Raw genomic sequence first — 17724 nt, 5'->3', positions numbered from 1 at the left:
CCAAGCCCAGGAACATTGGCAGTAACACGATTCAACTCTTGAACCCTGTGATTTCTGACACCGGTAGTTCTATAACCCAGAAGCCTCACTCAGGGCACCTGCTTACTCTCTGCTTAGCATCGTATTTCATTGAGTCCATTAACATTACAGATCGTGGGCCCCTTTGAGAAATTTAAAGGTTGACATTTTGTTTCAAGATGGTGGAGTGAACTGCAAAATGAACCTAAGGTTCACCTTGATAATACTCTAGCAATTTAACATATTTAACTGAAATGTCAGGTGTTTCAAGAGTGTTCACAGAGGAAAAACCTATAGAGAGTTGACATGAAGCTGACTGACTAGAAATTCTCATCGGTAACCAACGAAAAGGGGAGGGAAATGCATTGGTCCTGTGTCTGAAGTGATGCTGTTTCCGCTTGTGTTACTTTAATCTTATTCCACCTGCAAGGTAGATGTGGTCCTTCCCATCCTAGAGGAAGAACTGAGATTCAGGGTTGATAAGTTACTTGTCCAAGGTCACAGAATAGGTGGAGAGAGAAACTGGGCTCGAGCCTAGGGTGCCTGTCTCAAATCTAGCGTTTCGCCTCCCAGATCGTGTTGACATAAGGGTACCCAGCTCGACAGAACAGGATAGATGGGGAGGGTGAACTATGAGCTAGCTCGGGCTCTCAGATCAGGCTGGGAAGAGCATTGCAGAGTCGACTTGATAAGACAGAATTTAGGTCCTAAAGACAAGCACGTGTGTCCTTCTTAAGTGAGAGGAAAGGGCGTAAACAAATAAGCAATGTGACTGGACCCAGGAAGATTAAGGGAAACAGAACAAGGAATGAGATGGGTAGGTAGTTTAGGAGCTAAGTAGGCAAACATGGAGTAAGCAGAATAAGCCTTTGCTGGGGCCCTTGGTGTGCTATAGACATTGGGCTGAAGATGCCTTGAAAACTGCTCGAAATGCCTTGTCGGGTGGATACTTGTTTCTAAGCCTGGAATGTTCATTAGTCTCACCATCTAACACCATCTGTTAGTTCAAGTAGCCATTCACTTCAGATGTGTGTTAAGTACCTGCTATAGGTGAGGTGCTGTTGACATTCACCCAATTTGCGTTCAGTGCTGCAGGCTTGGGGTTTGAATGCCCAAGCATAGTTGTATCTATAGCAGGGAAGTTTCTATCTATGGAATCATGGGCTGTTAGAGTCCTAAGAGATCTGGGAACTGATCTGATTCCTTACTTGTCAAAGGGCAGTCCATGGCCCAATGGCAGGGCACTACCTTGGAGCTTGTTAGAAATGCACTCTCAGCCGCCACCCCCGACCCACTGAATCAGAGTCTGCGGGGTTTGACAAAATCCCCAGGGGATTCCAATGTGCATGAAAGTTTGAGCGCAGGCATCTATTTGTTCCAGCTCCTGCCTGTATCCTTCACCAGAGCCCTTTCCCCCAGACCATCTGTCCACAGCAGGCCTTCACAGAGCTTAGACAAGAACCTGGGTAGCTTAGTTGCTTTCCAGCCTCTTGGCAGCTTTTTCTTAACGATTTCAGACCTCAGCCTGGGCTGGGGCATCGAGCTTTCCATGGTTTCGTTTAAGCCTGTTTCTGTGATTAAATCTAAATTCCGGAACCAGAGCTCCTTGATGGTATTCCATTTGAAAATTAAAAAAAGAATTGCATTCAACTAAGCCTTCGGTTTGAGGAGGTGGGGGGAGTGATGTAGACAGGGTGGTGGACAAGGTCAGGGTTTTGGGGCCCCAGCGGGCAGCTGTTAGGGTCGTGGATGCCCCAGATGGGTGCTCCATGCAGATAGAGCCACTCCTCTCTCTGGGTGGCTCTTCTCTTATTGATGGCTGCTCCTGGTAAACAGTTGTAGGGTATAATGTAGTGAGAGTTACAAATGGCAGAGAAACTAATTTAAATAAAGTAGAGAGTAGGCAGCTGATGGGCAGCAAGGTTTGTGTCACAGAAGATGTCCCTGCTTGGCCCCCCAGAGGCAGGCAGATGGGAAGCTTTTGCAACCAGTTCCCTGCATGCCCGTGGGTTCACCCAGGTAGAATGCAGTGGCGCCTGGATGGGGAGGTGGGAGGCGCAGCTGTCTGTCACTTGACCCACAGTGGGGTCTTGGCCATGGGCTGGGCGTGCCAGTCATCGTGGAGAGAAGGGAAGTAAAAATACCTGGTGCCCCACTTGGAGCCAGAACGCAGTCCTGTCCACGGAGAGTCCCAGCCTGAGCACAGTGGAGAGCTGTGCTCCTGCGGGGACCCCAGCCCCTCCCCTCCTGTGCTACATGGGCGGGGTGGTGGGGGGTGGCAGGGAGGTTGAGACCTGGCCGGGGAGCAGAGAGATGCAGATGGGGCACTCACGTCCTGTGTTTCGGGCTCTCCTGTGACCCCCAGGCTCCGTCTTTCGGGACGAGTTTGATCTGGCCATTCTCCAGCTGCAGGAGAACAACCGCCTGGAAATCCTGAAGCGCAAGTGGTGGGAAGGGGGCAAGTGCCCCAAGGAGGAGGATCACAGAGCCAAAGGTAAGGGCAGCCGGGCCCCCCCCCGCCCCGGCCTGGGAGACCACAGCTGCTTGTCTCTGGCTTCCGAATCCCAGGTCATTGCAGGTTGAAAACAAGCCTCAAAAGGAGCCCAGGGCCAGGCTGGGATCGACAAGGGTCAGCCCTGTCCCCAGGTCTCAGCTCCCTGTAGGGTATCCACTCCCGCCTGCTTGCAGGCCCTACAGATGCTAACCCTGCCACGCATCTCAAGTCCAATCACTTCTGCGCCAGCACCACCTCTTCCACTGTGGCCTCTGTCCCTGGCACTCCACAACCGCACAATTACAACAGCCTGGCTTCTTTTTCCCATTTTTGCCCCTCTTCAGTGTTCTCTCCGGGGCTTCCCAGGTGGCGCTAGTGGTAAAGAACCCACCTGCCAGTGCAAGTTAGATGTAAGAGACTCAGGTTCAATCCCTGGGTCGGGAAGATCCCCTGGAGGAGGGCATGGCAACCCCCTCCAGTATTCTTGCCTGGAGAATCCCAGGACAGAGGAGACTAGGGGGCTGCAGTCCATAGTGTCACAGAGTCAGACACAACTGAAGCGACTCCACACTCCCACACACAGTGTTCTCTTCACCAGGAGCCTTAAAAAGGTCATTCTTTTTAAGACACACATAAGATTGCAGCCTCGGGGGCTTCCATGGCGATTCAGTGGTTAAGACTCTACCCCTTCACTGCAAGGAGTGTGGGTTCGATCCCTGGTCAAGGAAGTCCCTCATGCTGTGAGGTGCAGCCAAAAGGGAAGAAAAGAGATTGCAGCTTTGGCCTGACAAATCTTCCAATGGTTCCCATCTCACTCAGAATAAAACTCAAGCTTTCTATGACTCCCGACCCTACCTGATCTCTTCCCCCCGTTTTCTTCCTGCTCCCCAAGCCTGTTCCTTCAGAAGCTCCCTCAGAGGGGCCATCAAGTCCCCACCCTGCATACCTCTCCCCCTCCTCTTTACTGCTTTATTTCTCTTTTCAGACTTTGTCACTACCTGATATTATTATTTTCTATTAATCTGTTTACTTTCTGCCTCTTCTAGAACATAAGTTCCATGAGGGCAGAGTTTGTCTTCCTCACAGGGCTGTCCACTGGGCCTGGCACATGGATATTGTATTGAATGAATGAATGAATGCTAAATCCAGCTGGATAGAGAGCAGTCACTGACTGCCGTGAAGTTGAGGCGGGGCTTCTCCTGTGGCTCAGCGGTCAAGAATCTGCCTGTAATGCAGGTGTCACAGGAGCCATGAGTTCAATCCCTGGGTCAGGAAGATCCCCTGGAAGATGGCAGCCCACTCCAGTGCTGTGCCTGGAGAACCCCTTGGACAGAGGAGCCTGGCAGGCTACAGTCCATAGGGTCGCAGATAGTTAGACATGACTGAAACCACTTAGCACGCGTGCACGAGGATCCTGAACATGTAGCATTTTCTGTTGGGGGAATATATACCCTGGCTTACCCAGGACAATCTCGGACTACATATCTGCTGTAGATCAGTTAATGCCTGTTAGTTATTTTTAGAATGCCCTTTCATTCTCCAAATGTCCTGGTTTGAGCAATAAATCATCTGGTCACTCCAGTGATCTACTGCAGCCTTGCTAAAATATGCATCGAGTTTACCTCTACACGCTGTCCCCCAGGGAGGCAGCAGAGGAGTGAAATGGATGATCCTTGTGCTTCCCCTCTTGGCTCAGGGTGAGTGATTATCCAGGATGAGACAGTGAGGGAGTGACTTTGTGTTCCTAAGTGTCTCTGTGTGCATCTTGATCCTGCAAGGAGAGGGCTCAGGAATACAGGAGCAGCCCTTAGTCATTTAGAATATCGTCTTTTTTTTTTTTTGGCCACATCTTGCAGCATGCAAGATCTTAGTTCCCTGACCAGGGATCAAACCTGTGCCCCCTGCAGTGGAAACACAGAATCATAACCACTGGACTACTAGGGAAGTCCTGATCTGGAGTAATTTAAAATAGAAACAGAGAGATGGGCCTGGGACCCAGAGTGAAACAGGAGAGATGTCCAGGTTTCTGGCACTCTAAAAGCCCTTGATCCTCCTCCAGCCCTCTCCCTCCCACAGTGGGTTGGGTGCCTTCTGTGGTTTTGGATTGAGCACTCAACATGCTGCGTTGCAACTCTTGGTGTCCTCTGCCTGGTCAATGGCCCCTTAGAGTGGACCTGTCTCCTCTGCTCTATGTCCCTGGCCTCCCCTGCAGAGACTGACACATAATGGGCACTCAGTGAAAGTTTGTGGGATGTGTGATTAGAGCCACTGACTGACAGCTGTCAGAAGACACCGCTTAGGGTCCCCCTGGGCCACACTAAGGTGCTGAATGACACTGCTGTGATGGTTTCCTGGGTAGTCTTCACGCCCAGAGCTCTCCACTCTGTAGAGTTGTTCCTGACTGACAGCTGACTGGACACACGTGGGGATGCGGGGAGGCTGTAGATGAGGGAGACTGATCAAAACAGGGGTGGCGAAGAGCAAGGGCTCAGAGAGCTGCAGGGACCCCACCAGCTCTGGCTGCTCCAAGCCTCCCTCCTCTTCTCCTTCTCGCTGGTGGTGAGGTCCCCCACTTTCCTTCTCTTTGTAAACCTGATCCTATTTGATCTTTTGGAGCCTGGTTCCCCTCGAGACTCACGACTGAGTTATCCCAACTCTCCAGTGTCCCCTTTCATCCCTGACTGCTAAACCCAGCCCCTGGCAGTTAGTATTTGCTTGTGTTTATTTTCACCAGTAATCTATAGAGGAACACTTGGAGGGCAGCAGATCGGCAAGGACGTAATGATGACTCAGGAGCTGGGACCTTATGGCTTTCACTCAGGGACCTCAATTTAGATCATCTCTGTCCCATTCACGATTTCACCCAAAGGCCAGTGGAATCCCCCCACCGCCCAAGAATGGAGCTTATCAAACTTTTGCCCCCCTGCACACCTGTTTGTTCTGCCGACTGCCACTATGTTGGTTCTCTCCCCTGAGGCAGTGTGCACAGGGCTCAAAATCATGAATAGTGCGTCAAGGGGACTCTGCTCCATAGATGGCCTTGTTATGTACGCTGTAAAATGTCTTTAAGCCTTAGTTTCCTTCTCTGGAAAACAGAGCTAAAAATAATAATGACCCTCCTTGGGCTATTGCAGAGATCGAATGAGATAAATCATGTTAAATGCTTAGCAGGGCACCTGGTTCAAAGGAAATGAGAAGTGATTTTATTCTAAATTTTTAATCTAAATAAGCAGTTGAGGTCTGAATAGTGTCCACAAGTGCATCTGTCCACCCTGTATTCCTCCAGGCTACATAGTTCTTTTTCAACACATAGGACATTAGTTTTCTATTAATAGTTGTTCCCTATGGACTGTGAAAACCTTAAGGACAGGGTCTGTGTCGTATGTATTTTTCTATCCCAGTGACCAGCATATCATTTGACATTTCATCAGTACTTGATGCAAGGAATAGAAAGGAATGAATGAATCAGCCATCATCTCAAGGACCTACAGACTGGTCCTACTTCCTAAGTCTGTTTTCCTCCAGACAGCCCTGACATCCAGGAAGTGGATGGAAAGTGTTTACAGAGCCCCCACTGCCTCCAACAAACAGTGGAGACCGCTGTGTATCAGGCACTGTGCTGGGCTCCAAAAGTATCAAAAGCAATGAGACGTGGCCCTGCCCTCAAGAGGCTTAGCACCTAGAGACAGGTGCAGATCATCTCTGTAACAGTCACAATGCAGAGATGCTTTCATAGAGCTGGACAGAAGGTATTATGAAGCCCCAGGGCAATACTTCTGAGCAATATTCAGGGAAGGTTTATGGAGACATGGGGCCTGGACCATGAAACATTCATTAGGAGTTACAGCTTTATTTGTTTATTTTTATTTTATTTATTTGGCTCTGCTGGGTCTTCACTGCTGCACGGGCTTTTCTCTATTGTTGTGTGTGGGCTTCTCATTGCAGTGGCTTCTCTTGTTGCAGAGCACAGGCTCCGGGGCACATGGGCTTCAGTAGTTGCGGCTCCTGGGCTCTAGAGCACAGGCTCGATAGGGATTGAACCTGAGTTACCTGCATTCGTAGGCAGATTCTTTTCCACTGAGCCACCAGGGAAGCCCTGGGAAGTCACAGCTTTAGGAAGATTATGGAGCACAGCTGTCACACTCAGAAATTGGATTCAAAAAGCAGGGTGAGGTTGGATTAAGAGGACATTGAAAAGTGGGTGAAGGCGTGTGGACAGCAGACCAGTGTCCCAAACTTTCCCATGGAAGAGATGCACAGCAGAGGGGACTGAGTGTGGACTTTTGAGGGGTCTGGGGACACAGTCACAAGCGTCTCAAACAGCCCAACATGTTTGGAATATCCTTAAAGTCTTCTGTTTTGTCCTAAAAACACGTGTGAATTTTGCATCTGACAGCCGGATATGGGCATGTTTATGTAATGGAAAAACCCTTTTCTGGCCTAAACTCTGGGTAAAATCGTGTCCTAGGAAGATGTTCTAGGAACACCCCAGAGCTCTGCATACACCTTGGCACACCATGAGCACGCTGGACTGAGTTGGTGACGTTGGTGGCAGACCTCAAAGGTTCTGGCATGAGATGTGGCATCAAGAAAGCAGGTGCTGTGGATGGAGCTCTGAGCTGCCAGTGGCATTCACGGTCCCAGGGGACAGTCATTGCCTTGGGAGGAACAGAGAGGAGAGACTACCTTTAAGTTCTAAAAGAAGTTGTTCCAACTCAGCAGACACAATGTTCTTAGAAGTCAAGGTGTTTGATTTGCTAAAAAGTATTTTGGAATACAGAAGGGCAGTACCTGAAAAGAAGCTTGGTGTAAAGCTGACACTAGAACTTCAAAGACCCAGGCCACCCAGGCTGCAAATTAGATCAAAAGATGCCCTCCTGAGACAGGGAGTTTCTGAGCCGGAAAGGATGTGTTAGAATTTGGAGGGTCCCTGAGAAGGAGCCCGATGTCCGGCTGAGAGGTGGAGAGGGCCAGAGAGAACTCTGGATTTGTTGGGAATCCCTAGAAGCAAAGAGGTTTTTGCTTGCTTCCAGAGCTTGGCAGACCCCAGAAATATGTGTTGTGCTGCATGGAATGGGGGGCGTGAGAGATGGCACGTGGGGGCCAGGAGCAGAGAGGTCGCAGGGACAGGCCTGCATTTTCCAGGGTCCCAGACAAGGATATTGGAAATCTAAGTCGAATCCAGCATTAGGACAGGACGCCTAGCTTCACCCCCATGACATCATCTCCTTGCCAACCTCAGACCTGAAATATATCCAGGAGTGAAAGGGGAACAGAGATAACACTGTATTTAACTGAATGTAAACCTGAAATTTTGGAGAAGGCAATGGCACCCCACTCCAGTACTCTTGCCTGGAAAATCCCATGGGCGGAGAAGCCTGGTGGGCTGCAGTCCATGGGGTCAGGAAGAGTCAGACACGACTGAGCAACTTCACTTTCACTTTTCACTTTCATGCATCGGAGAAGGAAATGGCAACCCACTCCAGTGTTCTTCCCTGGAGAATCCCAGGGACGAGGGAGCCTGGTGGGCTGCCGTCTATGGGATTGCACAGAGTCGGACATGACTGAAGCGACTTAGCAGCAGCAGCAGCAAACATGAAATTTAAACATAAAGAAATCTCTGTTTCTGGCAATCAGGTGAAAACAGAAGCCTGAGGTAGACATTTGGTACTTTTATAGGAAAATTAAGTTGTCGTTTTTGCAGCACGGTTGGCTTGGGATATTCTTCCCCATTCCACAAAGGTTTGAAGAAGACTGTCTGACAGCAGAGCTCAGAATGGATGGAGGAGAGAGACAGGGAAAGCAGGTTCCCAGGGAAGATGGAAAGAAGTGAGCAGGAGGCTTCTCCCCACTCTGCAATTGGGGACTGAATGTTCCCTGGCACGGAGAAGAGAACTGAGCAGATGAAGAGGGAAAATAAACAGTGGAAGTCATCCTTGCCCAGGTCTCATGTGCTTCAGAAGATGCTCGGGTTCTATCAACCAGCTGATGCTGTCTTGCCTCCTTTTAGTCGTCCTTGGGTACAAGAGGGGGAGCCATATTAATCACCGGTGTGGTCCAAGAAGGGGCTGTGTGGGAGATGCTGTACAAATCAGCATAAGAGCCGGGGCTTCGGTTCCCAGCCCAGCCACAGCAGCTGGTGCCAGTTTAACGCACTGACCCCATTTCTGCCATGGCTGAAACCCAAGCAGACATTACTCAGAGAAGCTGAAAGGCTTTCTGGCTGAGCAAAAGTCCACGTGACCTCTGCCAAGCCAGGCCAGAAGCACTAACCTGGAAGGACTGGAGCCACTGCCTGGTTAGTGTGTGACAAATTAGCCATCAGACTTCCAGGATATAACTCACTGCTTGACAGACCTCCCCTCCCCTGTGGCAGAAGAACAGGAGCCAGCATGGCCTGGAAGCTCTCTTCCTTGAAGTCTTTCGTGGGGGCCCGGAATGGAGCTGCAGGACCATGTTTTTTCTTGCATCTCAAGTTGAACAAAGGGCAGTCCTTTTCATTTACTTTCCAAAGCAGCTCCTAGGAGATCTTTCTTTTATTGATGGAATCCCTTGGCTTCCAAATGGACCTAAAGGAAGGAGGAGAAGGTGGAGCATTCTGAGAGGGATGGAGGTGGAGGGAACTTTGAAGGGGATCCTTATCTCACAGACCTCTGAAGCTGAGAGTGACATCAATTAGGATGTTTCAGACAATGCACAGTGCCTGGCATAATCCTTTTCTACTGTGTTATCCTATTAAAATGTGATACATTTTAAAGAAAAGGATCTGATGCTACTCCACGTCTAATCCAATATTATAGCTCTAGCATCACTGCCAAAATCCAGAGAAGAATCCTAACATTGGGCTGATGCCACCAATCCGAGTTTTGTTTTGTTTTTTTTTTGCCAGGTCTTCCTTGGCTCTGATGAGAACCACAACATTACCCCTTGGCTTCATCTATCCCCATTTCTTTCCCTGCCTATAACTCAGTGACCGGTTACCTGCATACACAGCTGAAAAACACAGATCATGTGGAGGACAGGAGTATTACAAAAAGAAGCAGGCTTCATTCCAAGCTGCTTCATTTTCTTCTGCCTTGTCTTTTCAAAAACACTCATTTTATTTATTTTCTCACTCAACTCCTATAAAAAGAAATATCGTTAGCCACTCACAGGGGCCAACATCCCCATTCAAGGGGATTGTATTACCAAAGGCTTTGCAGAGCAATCGCCAGACAAAAAGGTAGTCGGTGAATTCCAAGGAAATTAAATACTTTTATCTTAAAAAACACAAGCTCACAATTAGGCTTCAAAGGAACATAAATACAACACCGGGCTGTGAAAATCAGGATCCCCTTTCAAGGATGGAATAGAGGCCAGTAGCATTGACTCACAAAATCCTCAGAGAGCAGGAAGTTTGCTGTCTGGCATGGCGGGAATGAAAGTGTGAGACATCTTAGCAAGAGTGGGGGCGAGTGATGAGAGGGGTGGGGGGAATTGTGGGGACATTTTCCCTTCTCTTTCTTCCCTGGGGGCCCAGCTCTATTATGCTGGCTCTCTAGTTTCTCTGGAGAGAGCCAAGACTGGAAACCTGAATATGGGAGTTTAGATAGTGTCTCAAAGTGATGCTTGCAGAGAAAGCCTCTTCCTAAACAAATCGGATTGACTGCTCAGAGACAGGGAAACTCTGGGACGGGGGTAGGGGTAGGGTGGAAAGCGTGATCAAGAAGAGAGGTGAACCATGGCCCGGTGTGTCTGCATCAAAGGAGGTCAGCGAGTATAAAGACCACAGCCGCACCGTGTCTGCAAAGTGAGGCAAGATTAAGTCAATGGATCTTTGATCCAAACATTTGATGTAATGTTCCCAAGGACAGCAGGGGTTTTCATAAGTGGAACTCACAGCCCATACATGGGCTTCCCTGGTGGCTCAGTGGTAAAGAATCCACCTGCAATGCAGGAGACACGAGTTGGATTCCTGGGTCAGGAAGAACCCCTGGCAAAGGAAATGACAACCCATTCCAGTATTCCTGCCTGAGAAATCCCATGGATAGCACAGCTTGGCGGGCTGCAAATCCATGGGGTCGCAAAAGAGTCGGTCATGACTGACTGACTAAACAACAGCACAGCCTCCCTCCCCAGGCACTCAGGACAGGACTGGGGCAGTGGTCCTAGAAATGACTTCAGTCATGGGAAGCCAGGTTGAGTCCTGTAATCATGCTCCTGCAGCATGAAGGACAATGGGGGCCCCCAGTTCCCTGGAGAGGTGGTGTAGGGTAGGGATACAGCCTGAGACTCCAGCTTCCATTTGAATCAGGCACTTCCGCTTGCCAGCTGTGGGGTCCTGGGCAAGTTACCTGACTCCAGTACCTTGGTTTCCTTATCTGGAACATAGAGGCAAGGGTAGTGCCAATTTCACAGAGCAACTGTTAGGATTGGGTTAAAACGTTTAGCCTAGTAAGCTGGCTCATAGTAGACATTCATAAAGGTCAGCTTTACTTTTATAAACGTTAGCTGGGCAGCCAGACTTACCTGGATTTCACATCTTAGCTCCGAAGACTTGGGCAAATTCTTGAAGTTCTCTGAATTTCTGTTTCTTTAACTGTAAAATGCCGACAGTGGACCTTCTTTATAGTATTTTTAATGAGAATTAAATGAGATCCGAGGTGCTCAAGCTTAGTTAGTTCAGTCGCTCAGTCGTGTCCGACTCTTTGCGACCCCATGAATCGCAGCACGCCAGGCCTCCCTGTCCATCACCAACTCCCGGAGTTCAGCCAGACTCACATCCATCGAGTCAGTGATGCCATCCAGCCATCTCATCCTCTGTCGTCCCCTTCTCCTCCTGCCGCCAATCCCTCCCAGCATCAGAGTCTTTTCCAATGAGTCAACTCTTCGCATGAGGTGGCCAAAGTACTGGAGTTTCAGCTTTAGCATCATTCCTTCCAAAGAAATCCCAAGGCTGATCTCCTTCAGAATGGACTGGTTGCATCTCCTTGCAGTCCAAGGGACTCTCAAGAGTCTTCTCCAACACCACAGTTCAAAGGCATCAATTCTTCGGCGCTCAGCCTTCTTCACAGTCCAACTCTCACATCCATACATGACAACAGGAAAAACCATAGCCTTGACTAGACGAACCTTTGTTGGCAAAGTAATGTCTCTGATTTGAATATGCTATCTAGGTTGGTCATAACTTTCCTTCCAAGGAGTAAGTGTCTTTTAATTTCATGGCTGCAGTCACCATCTGCAGTGATTTTGGAGCCCCCAAAAATAAAGTCTGACACTGTTTCCACTGTTTCCCCATCTATTTCCTATGAAGTGATGAGACCAAATACCATGATCTTCGTTTTCTGAATGTTGAGCTTTAAGCCAACTTTTTCACTCTCCACTTTCACTTTCATCAAGAGGCTTTTTAGTTCCTCTTCACTTTCTGCCATAAGGGTGGTATCATCTGCATATCTGAGGTTATTGATATTTCTCCCGGCAATCTTGATTCCAGCTTGTTTTTCTTCCAGTCCAGCGTTTCTCATGATGTACTCTGCATATAAGTTAAATAAGCAGGGTGACAATATACAGCCTTGACGTACTCCTTTTCCTATTTGGAACCAGTCTGTTGTTCCATGTCCAGTTCTAACTGTTGCTTCCTGACCTGCATACAGATTTCTCAGGAGGCAGGTCAGGTGGTCTGGTATTCCCATCTCTTTCAGATAAATTGTAAAGTGCCCCTTCTATAATTTTTATTTCGATAAATTGCAAAATTTATCAGATGCGTTTCCCATCCCTCTTCTATTCTGTCACTTTTCCGACCCTTATGCCATCACTGTCTCCAGAATCTGCTAAGGTCTAGTCAACAGATGTCATGATCGATGCAAGAAGAAATGGCAAACTTAGTTTCACAGTCCTCAGCGGTGCAAACATGATGATTCACTTTGTATTTTCTGAAAAGGTTATGTAGATCAGCTCATATATGGGCAAGTAAAGTTGTTATTTACAACAAATAAGTCCATAGAGATGGGGCCATTTAATATATTTGCATGAATGTAGGTGAATGTGGCTCTGGATTGTTTTTATTTATTTAGTTGCTAAGTCATGCCTGACTCTTTGCGACCCCATGGACTGTAGCCCTCCAGGATCATCTGTCCGTGGGATTTCCCAGGCAAGAATACTGGAGTGGGTTGCCATTTCCTTCTCCAGGGGATCTTCCTGACCCAAGGATCGAACCCTGGTCTCCTGCATTGGCAGGCGGATTCTTTACCGCTGAGCCGCAAGGGAGCTTCTAGACTCTGAATTAGTAAGTGCTTGAAAATCATATCGGTCAAAGAAACCATGTTCTTATCAAATGTTGTCAATCTGGAAGACTGCACCAAGCTTCAGCACCTAGCATAGTGCTCAGCTCATGGGAGCTTCTCAAGAAGGATGTGTTGACTGATGTCAAAGACAAAATACACTGCCTCCTAAAGGGATTGTGGTACCAGCCTCTCCTCTCTCTGCCCGTGCCACGTGACTCCTGTTGCCTCTGCCTCTTTGCTTCCCAGGCTCCCATTCAAAAGGAACTGTCCTGCCTTGCATTTGCAGATTTCCACAGGACCATCTGGAGATATGCACGGGTTTTAAGGTCTGGGATATATGTGCACCTGAATCCAAGAGGTGACTATTTGCTGGTCAGAACCAAAGGCAGAGCAGGTGGCTGGGTGGGTGGGTGGAGATTCATATCTATTCAGAGATACTCCCTTGCAGGTGGCCCATTCCTCTCTGTGGTTCTGGAGACAGCATTCTTCATTTGCATCTGTCAACTATCATTTGTATTTGTGGGCAATCTGTGAATGACACCAAAGTTAGTCTTTAATCCACTGAGAGTTTATGGGGAGAGTTTGATTCCACTTTAGTTTAATAGTCTTACTTCTGGGACCCAACTGAGCCTTAGAAACTCATGTCAGGTACATCTCAGTTTGAAAGCCATCTGTCTGGATGGCTTCTGTGTGGTCTTGTCTGAAGAAGGGGTGGGGGTAATAAGATGACTCCAGTACAGGTGTGGAGGCATCTATGGGTGCATCATGGGCCTTGGGGTCAGACTGGAGGGAGGCCACAGGACAGGCTGCTCTGAGTGATGGCTGTGAGCCGGGGAAGGCGTCTGACTTCTAGGAGAATGACTAATGACGATGTTAACGGAACCGCTGCTCCCTCCTAACTCTGCTTCCCGCTCACTCCCCACTCCATCTGTTTCTCAACTGCAACTCTGCCAGCAATCTATTCTTGCCTCCCTTTTCCAATAAGTTCCTAAAGGCACGAGCAGTATATAAGCCCCGCTCCTACGGGGAGGGAGCCACTCAGCCCGGAGTCAGCATGCTGGAGCTGACAGCCCTGATTAACATGCTGGTCTTGAAACAGGAGAAGCTGGGAAAGAGAGGCTGTGGGGTGTTTCACTGACTCATAGTTTCTACCAGAACCCCATTTAAACCTAAGCTCCTTTAAGAAGATTTCCCTCACCTGATCAAGATTATCCCAGCACACATCACCTGTTTGTTTATAACTCTCCCCCAGCCCCACCCCCCAGACCTGCTCAGGACCACGTACTGTCAAGTCCACATTGTGGACCATCCATGTCATGTTCAGTCCCACTTTGGCCAGCCATTTAGTACAACCTGGGCCATCTGTCTGTGTCACCAGGCTAGGATAATTGGATGAGGGCTACTGCTCAAACTCTCAATCATGTCTGACTCTGCGACCCCACAGACTGTAGCCCCCACGTTCCTCTCTCCATGGGATTTCTCAGGCAAGAATACTGGAGTGGGCTGCCGTTTCCTCCTCCAGGGAATCTTCCCGACCCAGGGGACAAACCCACATTGTCTCTTACATCTCCTACACTGGCAGGCGGATTCTTTACCCCTAGTGCCACCTGGGAATAATAGATGAGGACTGGCCCACTTTATTATTAATTTAAAAGCATTTGATTAGGAGTGAGTACATATCACAATATGAATCCAAAGTTTTGGGTAATGCAGGCTTCTACGCCTGTGATGTCCTTATCCTCTTTCTGTCAGCTCATTTTTTAAACAAGCATTTATTGACTCTTACGATGGGCCATGATTGTGGTTTTACAGAGCTGAACAAGACATGGATCCCCCTCTCAAGGGAATCACAGTCTAGTGGGAAATCAAGGTATCTACATTAAACTAATGATTATTCTGTGCAGTTTTAGAGTGATACAAGATGTATTAGAAATCTTCTGACCAGAAAGATCACTCGGGCAACTACATGGATGGTAAAGTTGAAAAGCACAGGCTGTGTGCAGAGAAGTTATTTTGGAGTCTTCAGCCAAAGTCCAGGCAAGAGATGGTGGGGGCCTGAGCTAGGGACGTGGTAGGAGAGACAGAGAGAAGGGTAAGAAATTAAAAAGCATTTAGGAGGTTAAATCAGCAGGACAGTACACAGAGGAGAGGCAAGAGACTCAGTGCAGGGAAATAGGAGAATATGCTTCAGAGCCGGCAAAGACAATTGAGAAGCCTGGGGGAGAGCAGAGAGCAATGGCTTCATGAAAAAAAGGAGGAAGAGGAAGTTCCCTGATGGTCCCATGGTTAGGATTTGCCACTTTTACTGCTGTGGCCGAGGTTCAGTCCCTGGTAGGGGAAATGAGATCCCAACAACCTCACAGTGTAGACAAAAAAAAAAAAAAAGCAAAAACGGGGTTGGTTGACAATGTCAGGTGTTACAAGAAGTCACCTAAGTTCAGGACTGGAAATTTTCTGATAGATTAGAAACAAAATGTTCATTGGTGACCCTGATGAACTTGGTTTTAGCGGTACAAAACAAAATTTCATGGGATGACAAGTAAATATTCAGGAGGATAAAAGTGAATTCAGAGCACAATCATTTTCTCCTTTAGATACCATAGACAGATCACCTAGCACCTAAAAGCTTTTCTTGAGTGTCCAAAACTATGTTTGAGGTCTGAAAAAAATTATTAGCTTCAAAATGCAAAAAGAAAACTGCTAAATTAAGTTGACGTGTAATTAAATATCTCCAAGATGTAACATTGCTTCAACTTCATTAACTTTAAATTTAATATTCATAAAAACTTCACTACATTTAGAAACAATTTTTTCAGCTTGGTTTTTCTCCTTTTGCAAACATTCTCTTATATGCACAACAACTGCTAAGAAATCACAGCCAATTATACATTAATCGTTGCTTGCCACTCCGTCACATCAGAAGCAGAATTTTAAAAATGCATTTAACATACAATGTGGGTACATTTTCTTTTTGTTTCATGTGGGCTGGGGCCTCCAACTGTAAGTGTTTTAAGAGCTGTCTTAAAATAGTTCTGATATAGACAAACTGCTTCAAAAAGCTTGGCCAGGGAAGAAAGGAAAAAAGAAAGGTATTCACTAGACAGAGCTGGAGGGAGGAGACGGATTTTTTATTTTTCTTTTTTAATTTTTAATTAATATTTTATATTGGAGTATAGCCAAGTAACAATGTTGCGATAGTTTCAGGTGGACAGCAAAGGGACTCAGTCATACCTATACATGTATCCATCTCCCCCAAACTCCCCTCCCATCCAGGCTGCCACATAACATTTAGCAGAGTTCCCTGTGCTATACAGGAGCACCTTGTTGGTTACCCATTTTAAATATAGTAGTGTGTAGACATTGATAAGAAGGGAAAGACTTGAGTGTGTTTTCGTGCTGAGGGAAAAAGCCAGTGGGGAAGACAAGACTGGGGAGGGCCAGGATGGGGACAGAGGGCAACAGGGAAACACTAGAGCCCAGATGGCAGAACTGGGCCTGAGTGGAGAATGCCTCCTCTGCAGAAACACGAGGGGAGGTTGAGTTCCTAAAAGGGGATCCTAATCTTTTTTCTGGAGCTGAAGCTTCAATACTTTGGCCACCTGATGCAAAGAGCCAACTCACTGGAAGAGACCCTGATGCTGGGAAAGATTGAAGGCAAAAGGAGAAGGGGGTGACAAAGGATGAGATGGTTAGATACCATCACCAGCTCAATGGCCATGAATGTGAGCAAACTCCGGGAGATATTGGAGGACAGAGGAGCCTGACATGCTGGTCCATGGGGTCCCAAAGAGTTGGACACGACTTAGTGACTGAAAACAGTGTTTTCTCTATATCAGGCAGAACTATCTGAAGGTGATAGGAAAGTCCATGGTACCTCAACAGTCACTTGGGGCTCTGTTTACCTAAACAGGCGGGCCTCCTTGGCATCAGTTATCACTTCCCCTTCACTGGGGAGCCCTTTCTCCACAGGGGCCGGCTGGAGAAACTGGTTAGTCCATGATGTTTAGGTGAATGTTCTAAAACCCGGTTTTCACCACCCCTAAAGCTGTGGCTGCACACCCCAGCTAGATTCTTGGGGCATTCCCCCTTAAGTGTTTCTTTTGTGTCTCTGATATTCCTGTGGTCAAAGTGAAGTGAACTCGCTCAGTCGTGTCCGACTCTTTGCGACCCCGTGGACTGTAGCCAGCCAGGCTCCTCTGTCCGTGGGATTCTCCAGGCAAGACTATTCTGCCTAAATGGTTCCAGGTTAGAGGGACAGGCCATCAAAGAAGCCCAAGCACCTTCCTCCTGGAAGGAAGAAATCTACCCCAAACTCTATATGCGTTCCCTTAAAACTGAGTTTTTAAGTTGTCTCTTGGTTTTGATTATTCAAAATAGAGGATGTTGTATTCATGCAGGTCCTCAAGAGTTGGCTGTGTGGACCTGCAGACCAGAGTATATAACCCATTGGGTGCATTCATGATGTGAGCCCTTGGAGTAGCAGATTATTAGTATAGGCAGATGCTGTGCCACGCTGTGTTATTTTAAAAACAAAACAAAAACCAAAAAAACAAGACATTCACTTGAGGCTTTGTGAGAGGAAACCCAAGGCATCTTGAAATGGCTAGGCAGGGATATTTTTCCAGCTTTGCCAAGTACAGGAAGCAGTGTCAGATTTCTGCTCCTAAACCCTGGTTCATCTCAGCGTTGCAAGACGCTGGCTCTCCCTGACACGACATAGCTCCCTGTCCCATGAGGGCACTGCTGGTTGAACAGACACTCAAAATGTGCAAGTATTCAGGAAGAGCATAGGAGGGAAGCCACGCTCTTGGCACTTTCCTAGATAAAAGCTGCTTTTAGATTTATGATTGTGGCCCCTGGTGAGTCAGAGTTTCATGTGTGTCTGACATTCCCCCCAAAAAAGCATCCAGTTACATAGCTAATGTGGTGTTTGACATTGCAGAAGTGAAA

At 47.7% G+C, this 17724-nt stretch overlaps 1 protein-coding gene across 1 annotated transcript in view; it reads left to right on the top strand.

Annotated features, from left to right (window-relative positions):
• Positions 1-17724, top strand: part of GRIK4 (glutamate ionotropic receptor kainate type subunit 4) — a 502860-nt gene that overhangs the window by 477322 nt on the left and 7814 nt on the right. The window contains 1 exon segment of the mRNA XM_027563462.1: positions 2384-2512. Coding sequence (XP_027419263.1) covers positions 2384-2512 — 129 coding nt within the window.

Source organism: Bos indicus x Bos taurus, chromosome 15 (assembly GCF_003369695.1).
Source record: "Bos indicus x Bos taurus breed Angus x Brahman F1 hybrid chromosome 15, Bos_hybrid_MaternalHap_v2.0, whole genome shotgun sequence".
In the NCBI taxonomy this organism is placed as follows: Eukaryota; Metazoa; Chordata; class Mammalia; order Artiodactyla; family Bovidae; genus Bos; species Bos indicus x Bos taurus.
This window is presented reverse-complemented; position numbering and strand designations above follow the sequence as displayed.